Below are 20,020 nucleotides of genomic sequence, written 5' to 3'. Positions count from 1 at the left end.
ATTGACGCGCAGAAAACCTACGCTGAGTCTGAAATAGACTGAATGGGCTAAAAATGACTATTGCAATGGAAATAAATGAACTTGTAGTAAATATATCTTTGATCAAGGAAACTAGAAGTATTACCATTCAATAATAGTGAAACTAAACATATCTTCAAATGAAATAATTTTAATTCCCCTGCAACTGTTTATGGAATGAATATTGATTGGATGATATTATTGGTAGATGATCTTTAACTAATAAATTATTATACTCTTTGTAACAATTTGCAGCAGTTTCAAAGGCACTTACGCCATAAACAACAGTGCTAGGGGGAAACGTTTGTGAATGTTATACCACTATCAAGTCTCATTATCGGAAAAATCGTATAGTATGTAAATGCAGTGTCACTGACCTGATGAGGTGAGAAGGGTGGGCGATTATTGGGCGCGCCCGGAGGCCCCGGCGGTGGCGGGTACCTCTGAGGGTAGGACCCTGGAGGACCGTAGCCGGCAGGGGGCTGTTGAGGCCCTCCTGGAGCGCCTGAACCGTAAGGGGGCCCTCCGTAACCTCGAGGTGGCTGCAAACGAACAAATCAGTAAAGTCACAAGCTTTAACCATTATCCCTCCTACATCATATATGTTTAAGGAACACACATTCTATATCACATATAAATATGAATATATTATCTGAATATAGAGTAGATATACCAACAAAAACCAAACATAACCTGGGCAATCAATTAACGTTTTTCATTTCCAATAAATGTTTGTTGTTACAAAAATTCTACGAGATTCAAGGCTTCATATTTAATTAAACGGGAGCTGTCAAAAATAGCAGTTCGACAACAAAAATATATTTGAGGTTCAAATAAATGTACTCATAGCAATAAAAAAAACACGAATTCATTGATTAATGTCTTTTAAACAAAATATCAACATGACATGAAATGAATGTCCAGAATGTTCGACAGACCACTGAATACGTAAGGGAAATGAAAATTCATTTTGCTTGTCAAAATTTGTTGTACCGGTCCCGTTGACGTACCAGCTGCAATGGACATTGGATGTCATGGTACACAAAACGTATTTTCTAATAAAAAAAATCTGATCCTAAATCTGAAAAGGTAAAACGTAATAGTTTGCCGAATACAATGTTAGAATCTAAATTCTGAAGTCGACGCAACCAGCAAAACCCTGTAAGTGCCTCACAGTGATTACTGTAGTGTTGACCGTCTTTTCTAGCTTACTTATTACTTCAATAACCTGGTAACTACGATATCAAAACACTGGAATATATAACAGACCTTATAAGGGTCGTTCTTCTTTTTTATCGACAATAAAAAGACATTTTCTCGATTTATCGGATTTAACATCTTTAAAATTATAACGGCAATAAATATTTTAAAACATCATATAAAGATGTGTCTGTAGAGGACTATTTAGTGGTTCTCTTTATCTTGGTAACATACTTTTCTTTGCAGGCGCATTCCAAAAAATATTGTGACAGAGTGGCCCTTTTCATCGGAGACAGCATTTCAATTTACCACTCTGTCACATAATTTTATGAAAAACGATCAAGCTACGTTAATAACTAATTGAGGAACCGATTAGTATTTTGCTTGTATTTTGAGTATAATAAGATAACTATATTTTTGGACAATCAAAACATGAAATAAAATTCTAAAACATAACTTATCAGAAGCAGAACGAAGGACAGATCATTGTCGATAAAAAAGAAGAACAACCCATAAATAATTCGTATAACGTATAACCAACACACTCTTGACAGTTTCTCAATTTTCATTTACTTATGCTCAAACAGTTTCACCTAATTTAAATCTAATTTCAGCATTACGTCTTAATATTTATCAGTTTTTTACCACACTTTGTACTATTGAATGATTAAAATACAAAAATATTATTACAATATGATTTGTAGTTTCTGAGAAATGCGTGGACAAATATTACCTGTTAAAATTGGCAACACATGTTTATTTAGCCCACCTAGAATTAACAAATATTATGCAATTTCATATTACACACACGCTGGTCAAATTGAAAACTTCCCTTTATTAAGTCTGTTAAAAAACTGAATTCCCAACTTTTTAATTAAACAGGCCTATTTTAATATAACACCTATTAGACTATTCTCTTTTCAAATTGAGCCATGGACTGTAGTTTCAGATTACCAAAGGAAAATATAACAAAGGGTTTAAAAAGAGGTATGTTAGAAATTATAACATAGAGTATACGAAGGCGTCGGTCTACGAGTATCTTTAGAAAACCTATTCATGTGTGTAATGAAGGTGTAGGTTGTTCATGTCACATCTAATTGATCGCAAAAACGTTATGACAATGAAGTGTGCATCTCTGTGGAAAACTGTGTCGTACACTGTGCAAAAGCAACAGTAGTCAAGAAAGCATTTACAAGAGATATAGGAGACAGCAATCCGTCAGCGCCGACTAATACGAGCGAGAGTTATGATGACTGTCAGATACAAAAGACCGGGCGAGCGCGGGAGAAACCTCCCCCGCTTTAATTTAATGACGTCGAGTGTACATTCACTTCCGAACTTTGTCTGCATCGAGTCTCCGGACTTTGATAAACTGCTACAGTTTCACTGTCACAAAATAAGTGATTTCGCAAAACAACAATTTATAATGGAAACCCGCAGAGTACTCATCTGTACTAAAAATAAATAACGCCTCCGACCCAATAACGAAAATGTAACGTTCAATTTTAAAACCAGTAAATATAATTAGCATTTTCAACTTGTATTTTGCTCCGAAGAAAATTCAATTATTCGTAAGAGCGCCGCAGCGCGCTGAATAGGTGACGGGGATCTGAGTTGGCTTTGATTAAAGGCCTGGCAAGCGTCTCGCCTTCCAACTACCCCGTCCTGGACAGGATTGCGGGTGCAGTTTGATTAGGAGATATGACACATGTGCTAGGCAATTAGAATTACATTTTTACGAACATTGGGGTGTTTTATGGCGGATTCAATGATTTATGGGGGCGGTGTTGCGGCGGCGTGCGGGGGTGCGGGGCGCGGCGAGGGTTGCGCAGGGTTCGGGCGTCGGGGGCGGTGGCGCGCTATTGGCCGACTCGGCATCGATCGCGCGACGAGCTCCAAGCGGCCCGCCCGCGCCAGCCAGCCTCCACCTACGTTAATAAGTAATCATCCGACCCCGCGATACCTCAGCGAATTTTCCGGACAGAGCTGGAGCCGCCGAGACGGGCCTTGTATCTCCAGTCGGCTGGAACAAAGAACCACCGCATAGGGCGACATCCGTATTGATTTATGCAGTAATTGACCCGCGGGTAGGTGCGCAACCCGCGTACCGCTTCTACTCGCTACGCACCTATTTGTTTTCAAACGCATTCCATCTACATGGACAATGTATTTCCATTAACTTTTATAGGGCTCACGTAGCCAATGCAAATTGGTTTAGAGTCAGGCGAGCGCTGCAAACCTAATTCTATAATGGAAATAAAAAAAATACAATGGGAGGAAGTCCTTACATGTCTGTACTTGTCTCTAGTAGCAACGTCAGGGGTGTAAATTTATTTGAGAACATTTACGAGGTCTCTAGACTTGCGGTCCGACTGGGGATCACTAGTATTGGGCGCTAGTCAGTAAGTCAAACCAGATACAACCACCCGTAATCGCCGGGATTACAGTTGGGAAACGCCGCCGAGCTGACGCAAGCCACTGCTTTGTCGAAACGCACGCGGTTGACTCGAGCAGCGAGACACAAGGAATTAAATTAGTACTACAAACTTTACCTAACTTATACAAAGGGACTGATATTGGAAGTTAAATAAGTTCGAAATTCTGGACAGTTCAACGGCTTCCTAAAACTACGGTTAATAAGTCCTTTCCTATTGTAGCGGAGATAGCGGAAATATAAATGAGTCAAAATACACATAAAAGTTAAAAAATTAAACCGACTACGGAAAAATCACGCTCTAAAAAGTATGATTCAAGAAAACAGGTATTATTTCTCTATAAAGCTTCCGAATAGTGATGTTTAGTAGGTAGCCGAGGTAAGTATTTTGATTTATTAAGATAACGTGCTTCCGATATTTTTATAAGGTTTGGAGATAAAACCTATGACCGGAACATGTATGAGCAGTCATGTTATCAATTCTACGTAATTGTCGTGTAAAATACAAAGAAACCTGCAAGTAAAAGCTAGTAATATGGACATATTTTAAATGTGCGAATAAACGACACCCAACATACAACCATTTAAAAAAAATTATCGGCCTCGGTTTATGTCCACATTGAATTTAGCGTGACTTCACATAGCCTATAACCACCGGACAATCAAGACGCTTCTAGTGACACCCCATTCGTTAATTTCTGACAGGTGGTTTATAAGTTAGGTTGGAACAGACGTGCATACACACATACATACATAGCGGTCAGACACATAACCCTTTTTCTTCGCCGCAGTCGGGTAAAAAAGATCGAACAGAGTCGTATCGCGTCAGACCTATAAGTAAACTTTAAGCCTTGCGTTAACTTGAACTGAGTACAATCTATAAATTAATGATTATGCATCAAAGGGTCCCAAAACTGCTTTTCCGTTGAAAGTTATCGGTTTAGAATAATCGGCACGAATTGTTCACCATCAACTAACGCCAGTTATAAATCCAGTGAGAGCACAATTACCTACTAGGAAAGTTACACATTACAGTATTTACAGTAGAACACGAATGATTACAGATAAGCTGGTTAGAGTCCAGCCATCTGTTAAAAAGCTTATTTAAAACCTCCGCCAGAGTTTTGTTTCATCGGATTACACTTCGTTTGGTTCCAAAGGCATCTCTTGTGCTGAATGAACACAAAAGTGAGCTTTTTACAAACAATGCTCATCAACGATACGGTTCGCTTTATAATAGGGTTGGGCAAATATTTAAAATGAGTCAGCAAATCGAATGATAGTGAACTGATTTAATAAATTTGAATGGGATCGACTCACTCCGCCTCCGTCTCGATGTAACTCGCTGTCATCTCACTGTGAGTTTTCTTTTTCCGTCTAGGCGACGAGTAGTGTCAAGTTCATGCTATTTATAGCTCCCCTCTTTTGATCCTATATTGAAGGTCGTTTTATTAATAACCCGGCTTAACTTAGTGACTGATTCAATTTACAAATGCATGATATGATTCATCCTTACTCGTCCACACTTAGCAAAGGTTGCTTACGTTCAAAGCAGACACCGGCTAAGTGTATAGCGGATACGTCTTAGTACTTTCCTATACAAAAATTGTAGTCGATCTTCCAGTTTAAAATCGGCAATAGTTATTTTTTAACACGAGGGCAAAGGTATGTTTTTCAGCGAGTACTGACTTTAAATAACGAGCTTAGTGTGTGATTATAAAATAGACTACTGAGCACAATGAGTGATTTAAAGGTACGAGTCAAAAACAATTTGCACTCCTGTGAAATAAATAACTTACATCTCTAACAGTGAGAAAAGTTTTATAGGTTATAGAACTTATAGATAAGTAGTAGCATTACAAGCTATCCTCACAACAAAGTCTTTCTATTTGTTTATGAGAAGTATAGTTCAAATAATGTAACGTTTAAAGAAAACTTTTGACATTTAAGTCGCGTGAATTTTGTTTTATATTATTTATTTTTTATTAAATAGATATTGTATTTTTTTTAATAGATACTAATCATGATAAAGTTAATGTAAATTTTATATATTGGGTTTTTAAATTAATAATTATAAACTTAATTTTTTATAAATAACATATAAAATTACGCCTGTTAAGAACCGAGTTTATACTGCAGATCGAGCTGTATAAATATGTCCCATTGTCTTCTCCCATTGGAAAACCGAGTACAAAATTAAAAAGCTACTTTGTCTCACAAGAGAATAAAAGAAGCTTTCCCTCGCTGTTTTTATGCATGGAAAACACAATTTTCGTACTAGAAAAGTGAAAACATTATTCGCGACTGACCGACCCGACTTCTCCAGAAGGAGAATTATGTTCTTGAGTTCAATTTAAATACAACTGCGCTGAATGAACTGTTCTATAATGGACAATCACATAACATATTTTTTTAAGCTTGCTTGACTTTTCGCGTCTGTCGATAAAGCGAATTCAACAACATGAGTAGTCCAACAAAAAAACTTTATATCAAATTAAATATTTTACTATTATTTATTTAACAACCAATAAAATGGCAGCGTTGCCGTAAATAATTTAAATAAGCACGTATAGATGTTCGGAAAGTATAGTTATGTAATTAAAACATTTTGGCAACGGATCCATACAAAATTCGTAAGGTCAGTTCAGAATCCAGAATCAATAGTAATAACAACGATATATGATGCGAAGATAAGTGACTTAGTAGTAAAATCAGCTGTTAGGGTCATTGTGTCTTTAATATGATACACGAACAAAAAAGGAATGCCGGTGTTCTATGTTAGTGACATAGCGTCACTCGGCGCGTGCGGCTATCCCGGTTTGGAAAAGCACGCATTACAAGACAAGACACGATTTTGAATTAATTTTTATTAAGTTCTATTTACCTACTACAACAAAATCAACTAAATACTAAAATAAATATCTTAACTTTAAATAAGAGTTGTGTGCTAATTCTATATTGAAAATAAATCACTTTGATTTTTTATACTATTGTATACCTGTGGTATATAATCTCAGTTTTAAAATTATCTTTTGAAAGTGAATAAAGATAGTAATCATTAATTTATGCAGCTACAAACTTGTTTGTCCTATAATTAATACCTTCCTTAATTCATAACAATTTCAAAGGAAACCAATATAAAATGTGACTGCATCTCTACACTGAGTAGTTGAAAGTCGAGATTCAAATGTTATTATAATGTATTTCAAATTATATTATTTGATGGACTAGAAAATGGAGATATAATATTCCTAGAAATGCCTCGACATCGTGAATTGAAGCGATGTCGAGGCATTTCTAGGAATTTCTGAACATGGAAGAGAACAATTCAATTGCATTAAAATAAATCTCTACGTTTCCATCTCCCGTTCAGATACTTGGCTCTGGAATTTACGGAAATGGTAAATTAAAATGAACGCGATATAATTGTGTCAGGAATTCAGGTACAGGCGATTGTTTGCAAGGATATATCATTAAATTGAATTATATTTACAAGTGGAGAGGCTACGCAACGAGTAGTTCTTGCAAGTGCAATTGCATCAAACGCGACATTGCAGTGCAGTTAGGAATGCGACCGGATTCCAATCCAACTCGTCGGCGCGACCGCACTCACCCACTTACATCGCTATTATGTCATTACCAACGGCCTAAACATTAACCCCCTTACTAATAATAAATAAGTTCTTGTGCAACCTGTATCGCACACAAGCATATGTTATTGCATATTAGACTAACGTCTAATTTCATTGATCGCTGTTGAGGTAAAGACGTAGTTCGCTTCAAGTGTTGCCTACTGTCTACAGGTGACGCAGCCAATAACCTCTTTCTTTTCTTGGCTCCCGACGGAAACACGTTGTTATTCTGTATTATTCCAGCTATTTGTCTTATGGATCGGCGAGCAAGTGTTTCCAAGAATGTGGTTTGATTAAACACACAATATTATTAGTAGTTTCATAATTTTCTAGTTATAGCTATTAAGAGTGACTAACATATATTGAAACCCGTTGTTTAAAAAACAAGATGTGTAGTTCTAACCTAGCTGGAGAATATAATAACTTTCCTTTTGGCGTAGTAGGGCAAACATAAAATGCACCGATACTCAGGCATAGTTTGTTGAGTTGGGTAATATTTTGTATTTTCATAAAATTAAGAAATACATTAGCAGAACATGTTTGATAAATATGAAATATCGGCTCAATGTAATAAATGTTCGGAATGAGGTAACTGAACAATAACAAAAGTAACCAAACCGCGCACGAATGTTCAGACTAACAATTTATCATGCGTCGGCGTCGAGGCAACTAAAACAACAATAAATTTACAAAAAGTAAATACGGTTTAACAGAATGTTAATGACCTATGAGTAATACAACATGCCGGTAAGTAATGTATAACATCGGTATTCGTACAAACAGTGGCAGGCCGAGTGCGCCGGCGGATACGAGCAAACATTACATAACTTTGATTGTGTTTGTAAAAAGTTGGGGATTCCCTCCATACAACCGCACCTTATACAGACACCACCACACGTGTGTGCGTGTAACCTTGCCTTCCTTTACATATTAAACGCCGTCGGGCTATCCCTTTGCGTATCTACAAAAAAAAGTCGAGCCATAACTGTATTGTTGCGAGAAAAAGAGAAAATGAATGAGATGAGATTGACTGTTATTACTATTATTACTTCATTTCATCGAGCTCCTGCGAGAAACGATAAAAGCCCTGCTGACCGGTTTACTTTTTATGCGTTTTTGAGTATCAACAATGGGACGTAAACGGTATTCATCAAAATCATCTGTTTCGGCTTCCGCCGCCACGTGCCGTCAACAAAATGCTTTCACAAAGAATGTATTCTTATTCAACTATATTTCATTGGAGACGGTAAACAAACACAAATTCGTTTTGCCTATAATAAATAGGTATTTATGTATAATAACACCTGAAAACTATTCAATAAACAATAAGAAGGTTGACAATATTTCTAAATAAATCAACGTTAACGGAGTGACGGGAATTTTTACTATTACTTTGGAAATCAACAAAGATTTATGTCCAAAACAGTTTTATTTCACCATATTACCAATTGAAATAAGCCAATGTCTTCGGATGGGTATATCACTACATTGCAGAAATAATGTTGATCAGCGTCTGGCACGATCACAAACGCGCGTCTGCATCGCACTCTCCGCCGCCCGTCACGCACTAGCGGAAGGTACATACAAATGTCTGTGTATTTAATTATAAGGCTCTATAAATAGAAGGAGCATTACGTCGTCTTATGCGGTCGGTTACGGCAAGTTATTTCGGTCTGCACCGTCACGAGCCCCCGTGAATGTCAAGCTCGCGGTAACTAGGTGCTGTGCCGGTTGGGCAACAGGTGGATTGCATTGCACCGCGATATTAGACAAGTAAACATACCGACTAGCATTACTATAAATTATGGCTGCAAGCCAGTTCTTGGTAAACTACTCGTCTAACTCTGTGTTGATCTTAACAGTCGCTTCAGATACATGGGCGTAAAGACGCCGGGGCGAGATGGGGCACCTGCTAACTTCCCCCACTAATATTTAAGCCCAACTAAATAGATACACTAGTTAAAAAAACCACAATTGTTTCCTGTCCAGCCATAAACCCGGCGCTTCTCATTTCACTTTCACAGCAATGCACAACATGCACTATCGAAGGGTTTTTAGCAGCTTGCGTAAGGGTAAGGTAAAAAATTAGTTGCGGTTAACAATAATAGAAAACCGGCTAGTCGACCGACCTTTGCATGGGTATGCATAGCAAAAGGGTTCTTCAAGCAAAAAACTTGATGTTGGTAAAAAAATGTTGTGTTAAGGTTTATCCGAAGAAATTGCTAGCCATACTAAAATTTGACGAAAAAATTGTATGTTGTATCACAACAAGATCAATGAATGCAATGTTTATTATCGTGTTTATTAAATTTTAAAACAACTCTAGAAAAGATAAGAGTGTTTCGTGACGTAACGCCGTGTAACTCAACAAACATCAATGAATTACGTAACATCGATGTAACTGATAAACAAGCTAACAGTTTAATCTCGTAATCAACAATACACCACGAATGTAAACAAACGGATTACAAGTGTTACTGACCTAATAAAGCGACCCCTTTCCCACTCAAGACTGTTCAATAAAGAACTCCCTTTAGGTACATACTATCCGAGTACATAGAGTGGCGGTCGTGACCTTTAATATAGATATACTTCAGTGTATAGACGCGCGCCCCGTTATGTACCGACTGCCGCGGATTAAAGAAATGTTCACCCCTCGTCGGATGCGGTACTGTATGCCGTAAATTTTCCCACTAAATCTTCTTATGAGGTCTTAGTTGTGTCGCGGCGATTTAAATCTCCTTCAAAACACTTTCTTGTCATTCATTTGGATTTTATTTGGATTAAGACATATTTCTACATCATTATCTTATAATACGGTGTAAAACGTTCCGAGCGATAATAGCTCTCATTGAGTTCACGCTTACAAGAACCGTATTTTGTTTTCTTCTCTGCACTGAATTGCCAGAAAACGAGTGAATGTCTTCTGAAACAGAAGCGATAGACGACTGAAATCAGAGATTTCCGGATTAGTCACTCGTTTGAAATAACATAGGCGGCGGCTGACGCGATAAGAAACGTGCACAGAAGTGAGACCATAATTGTGCTTTTATTCAACTCCGTCAGTTATTTTTTTGTTGATAGTTGTATTTTTTAATTATGTCACACTTCAATATTAGTTTCAGTAATTTCAGCTAGCACCATAATTTCGAGTTTTTGATGCTTTTTATATGAACGTCGCTTGTTCATAATAAATTTTATGGCACATCAAACGTGCAGTTGCCGGCGAAACAGTTTTATACTTCATGGCGGAACTTTAAAACATATGTACTTATAGATTGTACAGATACGTATGCATGGAAGTCATTTACCTTTCCGACTGCGCTCAGAGCAAGGTCCTTGGCAATGGCCCCTTTTACATATACATTTATCGATGTTAGTTTAAGTTACGTCACATTGTTTGCATCTTGAAAAGGTCGGTTGTCGGTGCCTGTATATATTACAACAATTTATAGCATTGTGACAATCGTAACTTTCCTAGTAAACGAATAAGTACCAAAAGAATAATTAGCGATTTTTTTCTGTTGCTGGTATCCCCGCGCATCGCTGTGTGGCTCTCTACATCCACGGTATATACTTTGATCTGGATAATCATAGTACCAATGAATGAGATACATAGGGGGTGCAAAGTGAGAACACATGACACTTTATCTAATGCAAAATGTAGGTGTATCACGCACACCAGCCGTTACTAGTGATAATGTGCTTGACCTACACAGGCTTCCCTTGTTATTAATCCGACGTTTTGATTCCAACCGGCGACCGAGGAAGGGAGCCGGCAATTACGTGACGTCACCACGGTTTAACGACCCCATTACGACATTCAACATATTGTATGAATGAATGCAGTCCGCGTGACGAGTGACGTTTTTATTCGCCAATACTAGCGCTCGTGTAAATGGCGCGGTCTTCTTACTTCGCTGCAGCATTTAACATGTGACGTCACGCGCCTTCCATCAATGCGTTGTGGTAGCTTGAACTTCGAGCCTTTTGACCAGACCTTGACAAAAAGCATTTTTGACGATCGTTTAGCGACCGCAGTAGAATCAGCATTGGCACAAGCAAGTGAAATTTTAATAGACGGCTGTTAACCAGTCAGTAACCCCTTGCGGTGGAAGATCGAGGCCATCCCATTATCCGAGCGCAGCACAATGACACGATTATCTGCCGTACGCGGGTCCGAGACTGCTAGCACCATTGATTTTACGAAATCCACATCACGGCTTCAGAATGAACGGTCTCCGTCGGCCCATTCATCTCGTTTTCATGTACACACGGCCGCTATTGCGATACGAAAGTGAGAGCAAAATTTGCTCGGACTGCACTACGCACGCCGCCATGTATTGGCCTAAATACGGAGAATAGCTATCGAACAGGCGCACACTAATTAGTAATCAGTTGCAGCTGCGAATTTCACATGTTCACCCAGGGCGAGACGGTTCGTTACCGAGGTTTACCGCAGTCAATTAACGTTGTTTAGGCAATTGAAACTGTGGCATTTATCGATCTCTTAGCGTACTATAAATTCGCAGAATTTGTAGATTACATGGAATAAGTGGATTATCAAATTATGGTTTGTGTATTGAAAATAAATTATAATGCAAGTTCGTTTTCAATTCCGTGGTCATAGTCCGATATGATGACGACGGTATCCATTAGTTATCAATTAGATTGCATTGCAGGCAGCAAAGAAGGATAGAAGGTAAGACAATTATTGTAAAGGTAAGCAAACACATACGTATCCACATTACACACATCTAAATCTAAATATAGCGGGCGCCGATATCAGCGGCTCGCCCTTGAACCAGTCGCACGGAAACATTTTATTATTATTACCAAGCTGTCGGCGAGCACGAGTATGTCGGGTCGACGACCCCGTAACCACGTGTCTCCTTATCGACAACTATCTAACACGATTGTGGGTAAACAACATGCCGAGATAAATGACTAATTCCACAATACCCGACTATTCGAGCCATTCATAAATAATCGGCGTAACGTCATAGCGATTTCGATGACAATGCCCGCCTTCAAATCGGAGCAACGCTTTTGAATTTCGAACGAGCGAGTTGTCATCCCACGTTCAATCAAGCATAATGTTTATCTTGTCTAATTCTATTCAAATAAACAACACGAGCCAATGGTTCAGCTCTGGCTTCGGATGAGGCTTTTGGCAATGCATTTTGCTCAAAGTAAAAGTCAAACTTTTGACGCGTTACAGCAGCTCGCAGCGTACCATGGTATTTATTAATAAAAATGTGCCTAGGCATTTATTAAAAGCAAATGCTCTAATCAATGCATTACTTCTGCAATGAAAGGCAACAAAGAAAGTAAGCCATCGGTCATTTCCTGTATCGTAAAGACGACACTCATACGTACGCAAATACTAATTGGGCTAATTGCAAAAAGCCGTGACGGGCGGAACATAAACCATACCGTGGGAAGTGGGCCAGTTACGTAAGCGGTGTTTGTTCGTGGTCAGCCTACACGGGTAGTACATCCTTACAAATGCGTACGACCTTGGTTGTGAACTCGAAAGTGTAAACAGGCACGTACCCGATGCATTGTTTTATGACCGCCCTGCTACGGAACGCCGCAACCGACAAGCTAGGATTTGCACGCCGCCGCCAGATCGAATGGAACACACTTTCTTTATTAATTCGTACACATTACCAGTTCCTAACTACAATTCTCTTTAAAAGTGTAATTGATAATTTTGTAATTGATTTTTCAATTTGGAAAATCTATTTTCAACCTCTGCAATAAGGCAAACTACTCGTGCTGCTGCACAAGGTGTGTAATTGAACCAACTCAATAACTTGTTTAAGTGACAAGATAACAGTTCTGCGTTCCTTTCAAAAGTAAGTGCTTCTCTCATATTTATTTATTTATTTATCAATGTTCTAGAACTATCTTTACAAGACCATCCCAATACTATAGTTCTCTAGAAATATACATAATTATACAAATCTAAAAATAAGAGCAATTAATTATATAGTACATAGCATGTAACATATGAAATGAACACCCCAAACAGTACTCTACTCCGATACTGCTTTGATGGACGAGACCAACTAGATTAAGTTACTATACAAAATATATATAAAGTTTTATGACGGCGATATCGGTAAAGTACAGGATCGAGTCTGGCGTACAGGAGGCTTCCAACTAAACGCTAGATAGGTACACGTGTCGGATGTCAGGTTTCATTCACGTTGATTCCGTCAAACATGTCCCACCGCCGCCTCTACATAATGTATGTGCGGCGCCCGAGCGGCGGAAAGCCGGCAATTCCCCGTATTTCGGGTTACTTTACCCCCTTTTGGAAGTGAGAGGAACGCACAAATCTCCGCCTGGAAGCGAGTAATATTTGCCTACACATCAAACTTTCACTATCGCAGTGCGCTTTCGTTTTTATATCCACTACCAACAGCCGGGCCCGTTTTGTTATTCCTCCGCGGCGCTTTTTTTCTTTTTGCGTCTGCCATCCGATATACAGTAGTGACGTGAGCGTAAAGTTGATAGCTCGCAGCTTTTATAGTTCACTGTGTCGGAAAATTCTAGATGTGGTAGCACAACTCCGCACTCAAATATACTGTGTTCCGTATTTTCTTCATTTTAAAGCTCTAACTCATCAATGAGTTTACATAAAAAACATAAAACGCTATGTAAATGTGCATTTTTGATATACTGTTTAGACAGACCTCGCCGCCTCCCATCCCTCAGGGTAACGTGAAACTTTGTACGCAAAAAAGTTGTGTTACGTGCGTAATACGTATACATAGCTACATATTTTTCGGTCAATTTTCCGTTATCGTATAATTCTAATACCAAGGACATACTTGGGCTTAGGCTGATGATGACCACTAAGGACCCATTTTACAATAAATAAAATTATAATACACAAAGTTTACAATAACACGATATGGCAAAGGTCTGTGGATGTGTGAAAGTTCCTGGTATATATAGCTATTTAGTTATTCGAAGTATTGCATTTGTAAAAAATGTAGGAGGTGAAATGTAATACCAATTCTACCATCAAGTTTAGGTAAATCGGCCACCGAATTTCCAACCTAGTTATATACTAAATTAAAATAAGTGCAACCATATAAGAGCAATACTCAAAAGATATAGAAGTTTGATGTTGATGAGAAATGATGAGTTGATAGGTAGGACACGCAATAAGGAGGGCAACTAATTTTTTTTACACTCAATCATATTTTCTAGGATACACATTTTTGAATTCAAATTATTCCTACTTTGTTTAAATTTAGTCTACTTACGTGTTCATAGTGACTTTCGTCGACACATAAGTGCTCAATAGAAAAAAAATACAAGAACTGAATTTTGCAGTTTTTCACGCATATTACACAGGTAGAGCAACTTCTTTTTGCCTGTAAATTTAGTTTCACACTATCCTTAAAGGGTCCATCAAAATTGAAAACAAAATATCCTTAACCTTGATCTCATGCAAACTCAACTTGTTGGTGTCATTGTCATTATTTTTCAAAACAAATTCGCATCGCATTAAAAATAAAAAGAAAATCAAATCACTCAAAAAAACAAAGAGTGATGGGAATAGTTAAATCCGTCACACCAAAAGCAGTAGCAGCGCAGGTGCGACGCGGGCGCAGCTCATGCGCGGGCCCACGCGGTGGCAGCACAGTTCAACGTGCGTTAAAAATAATTGTTTATATTATGATTTCAAACAAATAATACTGAAACAACGTTATAGGAGAATATTGCACGGTCGTTAGATATGACAGAACGAGGGCCCGCGGCGACTTAGTACCCGCGCAGCTTCTAACCTGCTTTTGGTGTTCTGAAGGCTAAAACTGAGTTCCGAAAATCTGTTTAAACAAAACATCTATAATTGTGTACTTGACTAGAAACAATACAGTGTAAAGGAGAGTTTACTATAGATTACTGGAGTATTTGTAGCGAGACAAAATTATCTAAAACCTCTTTATAACGCGGAGAATAGCCTCGAACACTTAAGAGGATTAATTATGGCTTAGTTCAAATACTAAGAAATAAAGAGAACGTAAGTAGTTGAAAAACGGCTAGATGTTGGGAATAAATGTTAACAGGCAGAAAATATCTGCTACCGCATTCAAACTTTCAAAGAAAAGTGATAGTCTTCTGTTTCCCTCTCTCACCACATTTAACACTTGCACTACTTCATTTAAATATGATATAAAGAGTAATAACTGCAAAAAGGAGGTTTGCTAGTGTATTAATAAAGTTAAAGTATAAGTCTGGCTAAAACTTTGATAAAGTAAACCAAGAAAGTAAATACAAACCTCTGATCACAGTAAAATAAAACTCGCATTGCAAAAAAAAATTTAATCACTATAAAGTCCACTTACATCAAGAACATTATTTATATATTATTTAGATCATAAAAATCATTCAGTATATGTATAATGTGTATTATTTCAATGCAATGAAAGTGGGCTCACAGTGAAGATTAAAAAGTACTTACATATTCATGGTCTTGAAAGGAGAAGTGCATAAATTTAAAAACCAAAATTCGCAAAGTAAACAACTGATTTTACAAAATAAAAATATAGGGGCTTTTATTTTTTTAAACAAATAGACTACGAAAATGATGAATTCATGAATGTTAACTATTGGATGGGTAACAACCACTGTACTTAAGATAACAAAATCGCAACAGAATTTAATAAATAATAATAAGAAAATAATGGGTGTCTGAAGATGGGGAGATTCTAATGATTCATCTTTTCCCCAGCATATGTCTCGCAGCTTTGGCGAGCTTTGGATATTCAATTATTAATTCTATACTATTTGATTTTAAGAACTAGCTTGATCTGATTCAAATCTAGTTTCAGTATGATAAAAAAATATACTCAATGGTGTATACACCTCTGCCTACCCCTCCGGGAATACAGGCGTGATGCTGTTTGTGTTCTTATATGGCAATGCTCTAACTAAACAAGTTAAATAAATGTTTCAACAAAATAAAGGTTAGGCTTAGCTACATTCATAAAATATAATTTATTTATAGGTATCTAGGTAGGTATTAAACTGTTAATTGTTGAGAATTGGATTTAATCTAAAGAAATTGATGGATTGAAGATATCACTGGATTAATTCCATAAGAGGTCTGTAAAGATTCTATATCGAAAATAAACTATTTTGAATTGGATTGCTGATGTACGGTCATGAGCTTTAATATGTATACACTTTGGTACCATGTCACATTAACTTGTTTGACAAATTGAACTGTAAGTCTCTTTAAATGTCAAATATGTTAGTGTGACAGAGTCCTAAAATGGGCACATTATATTGCTCATGACTGTATGACTTGTTGGTGAAAGCCCAAACCTTTACTTTATTTTAAATTAAGACACAAAAAATTATACTTACCTCTCTGCTGCCCCTGGTCTCCAACTGGAATAACTCAAATGATGACATTCGCATTTGCTTATAGTGAACTTCAGCATCCAATTTACTTGCTCTTCAAATTTACCAAAAAACAAGAATTAATAGCAAAAACAATTAGTGTGAAATAAATTGAAGTTGTGAAACTGGAAAGCAAATTAGATCTGAACATAAACTTGATATTAAAAATAGAAACAATGACAAACACATGACACCAACAAGTACATATTAAAATGAAAATCAAATGTCTTATTATAAACAACTGAAGAAAGTACATGGATAATGCTTAAGTTCTAACTGAATAAAATATTAGGTTCACAATTGGTACAACATAACAAATGATGGACTTTCCAGGCTATGTTCACCAAAAATAATATAGATGGCGCTGTACAACTTTAACATTGTAACTATTTATTTTCTCATTACTGGAGTACATACCATATTCCACACCATATATCCAAAGTGCAATATAATGGCAGAAGCATACATTATAAAAATAATTGTTGCTTGATATTTGGACCACATTATGTTGTTTCTCTATATTTCGATCAGAACAATAACGGGTGGAAGATGTAATTGTGTTTGGGTGTAATAAAGAGGGTCATACTTATGAGGAGGAAGCAAGAGAAGTGTGTCAGGATCGAAGCAAATGGAATTCTATAGTCTCTGCTTACCCCGGTGGGAAATAGGCGTGAGTTTATGTATGTATACTTATACCCAAAAACAACCATAAAATATGATGCATATGTCTGTTCTCCATGAAATTAGAAAGTTAAACCAAGGAAAATTTGTACAGTGCCATCTATATTATTTTTCGAGGAACATAGCATGGAAAGTCCCCCGTTGAACTTAGAAGTGCATGTTCCGTTAGCACAACATAAGACTGCCAATTCAAAATATGATTTAAAATTAAAAAAAAAAAATTTACTAAATCTGCAATTCAAACAGAATATAATCTATCTTCAAGACTGCATGGTGAGAACTTTGGCATAAAATCACTTTACAAATATGAATACTTCTACTTATTTTCTTTGTATTTTAAAGCAATAAAGAGTATACGGACAAACAAACAATACTTCTGTAGTTAAATTGTTTGCAAGTTATCACAGACTGCCAACTCAAAGTATGGTTTATAATAAACAATTTATTCACTAAATACTCCAGTATATTAAAATGACACAAAATCTGCTATTCAAACAAAATGTAATCTAAGTTCAAGACTGCATGGTCAGAACTTTGACATAAAATCACTTCACAATATGAATCTAATCTACTCTGATTACAAATAGAACTTTTATAGAAAATTCAGCCAACTAATAGTATTCCACAGATTATTTTTTAAATCATTTGAATTAAAATGATTACCCTTAAAAGAGTCATTTGAAAATGAGTAAACAAGATTAAGGTTATGTTTAGCTTTCTGAAAGTTTTATAAGAAATACTTAAAAATATTGGAATACTCACTGTTGAATTTCTATATGGGCTTCCTTGAGGATTGTAAGGAGGCATAGGTCTTGGCGGCGGCCAGCCTGGCCCCGCTCCGTATCCTGCTGGAGGCTGCTCATAGCTGTTGGGGTATCGGTGCGGCGGCGCGCCGCTGGATTGTAACAAAGAATTCAGCGTCGGTGTGGGTCCCGGCGCTTGTGAGGCTGGCTGTCCTGGGAAGAACCGTTGTTGCGGCGGCGGAGGTCGCGGCTTGCCGGGAAAGCCGGGCCGTTGCGAATAATATGGATCTCCTCCGCCTTCCTGATACCGGTACTGGCCGTACTGCTCGGGCCCCGGTCTCTCGCCGCCTCGATCGTGGCCCGGTGCCTCGCCTCCGTCGCGTGGCTGTCCCGAGTCGGCCGACATCGGCGACTTACTCTTTGTGTTCACGACGCCATCGGGCGGAACGCGTCCGATCGCCTTGTCGGTGCCGTTTTGCAATAAAGCGTTCCGAGATTCACTGAGTGGTTCTGATGGACTCTGCTCTACGTTCGCTTCGCTGCGCTGAGTCTCTGCCTGCGTCGCAGCCATGTTCGGCTGGTGGCGGCTGTCCCCGCTCACTCTTTGCAATCGACCGGCTCGCTTACGTTACATCGAAATCTGGCGTCGGATAGCTAAATCGCGACGCGGACACTTCCATTACTAATAAACGAATCTACTTTTCATCAATTCTAACACGAAACGGACGAAAAATCGTTCACCGACGCACACACATCGATCACATATCTACTCCATTGGCGTAAACGAGGTTAGGGAAAAGGTTACATATCTAGCAGGCGCTTTTGTCACGTTATATAGTCATGCATTTCATATCACTAACACGTTTTTAACACTCTGGACGTGCGCACTCGTTATAAACTTCATTCCCGAAATTTTGAACTATAGAAATACCTAAAAACAGAACAATAGATACACGAAACTCCCACAATTATTAGCGTCCGCCATTATACGGACTTGAAATTCTACAGCGACAGCGCTTGACGACGCTTTTGCCTATGTTCACTTCGGTTACGAAAAAAATAAAAAACGCGATATTGGGGAATCAGAAAATAAGTCCAACCGCTAATGAATCCTTTGTAAAATTATCGTTTACCTAAATATGAGAGAAGGTCTTTTACAGAAAAAATATGTTAAAATTTAGCCAAAAATATGTATGCATGTTTACAAATTCGTACTGTTACGACACGTAGTTACAACAGTAATGCCAACATAAACATTTAGTTTCTTCTGACAAGTTCCGCTGGCGCCAAGTGTTCTGTTGCTAACTTCAGTTGGTCAGTGCTCTACTTTATTATTTGTAAGGCATTTGGGATAAATTATTTTCATATAAAATATAATAAGGTGCTATAATAATATTATTTTTATTTTTCAATAATATTCAATACAGTAAAGAAAACAAGTATAATAAACTAGGGGCTATTACGACTAGGAAGTTCGCGGTACCAACATGAGAACGAAATAACATGACATTGCAAAGATAATAAATTATCTTTCAGAGTACATAAAAAAGGTGAAAAGAAATGTCAAAATAAACGAAATCTAACGTTCACTTACTACGAAATAAAAGAATATAATTTTAATTCGTAAATTACAAAATTATTTAGAACATCTTGATCAACGTTATAGTCTATGGTCTATTTCAGCTTGTTCTCTATTCCACTTTTTTTATTAAATCGATTTCTGAATTGATCATGTAAATGTATCAACTCGCTACAATAATAATTATTTTGAACTTATACACAAACCATATTAAATACGGACGACGATGTTTACGTATGACGCATATGGTAGATGGGTTAGGTAAAAGCCTAACCTGTAGTATTCTATGCCCGTAGCATGCAGC

General features: G+C 37.5%; 1 protein-coding gene across 9 annotated transcripts in view; it reads right to left on the bottom strand.

Moving 5' to 3' along the window:
* The window catches only part of LOC126380284 (trithorax group protein osa), a 95,033-nt gene extending 75,668 nt beyond the window's left edge, over positions 1-19,365 (bottom strand). For all 9 annotated transcript variants that reach the window (XM_050029576.1, XM_050029583.1, XM_050029585.1 and 6 more), the window contains exons 1-2: positions 18,157-19,365; positions 396-560 (exon numbers count right to left, since the gene is read on the bottom strand). In XM_050029576.1, coding sequence (XP_049885533.1) covers positions 396-560; positions 18,157-18,708 — 717 coding nt within the window. In that variant the 5' untranslated portion in view covers positions 18,709-19,365. The remainder of the gene's footprint in view (positions 1-395; positions 561-18,156) is intronic.
* Between the last annotated feature and the right edge of the window lie 655 nt (positions 19,366-20,020).

Source organism: Pectinophora gossypiella, chromosome Z, assembly GCF_024362695.1.
Source record: "Pectinophora gossypiella chromosome Z, ilPecGoss1.1, whole genome shotgun sequence".
NCBI classification, from domain to species: domain Eukaryota; kingdom Metazoa; phylum Arthropoda; class Insecta; order Lepidoptera; family Gelechiidae; genus Pectinophora; species Pectinophora gossypiella.
Note: the sequence above shows the minus strand (reverse complement) of the source record. Positions and strands in the feature narration are given on the sequence as shown.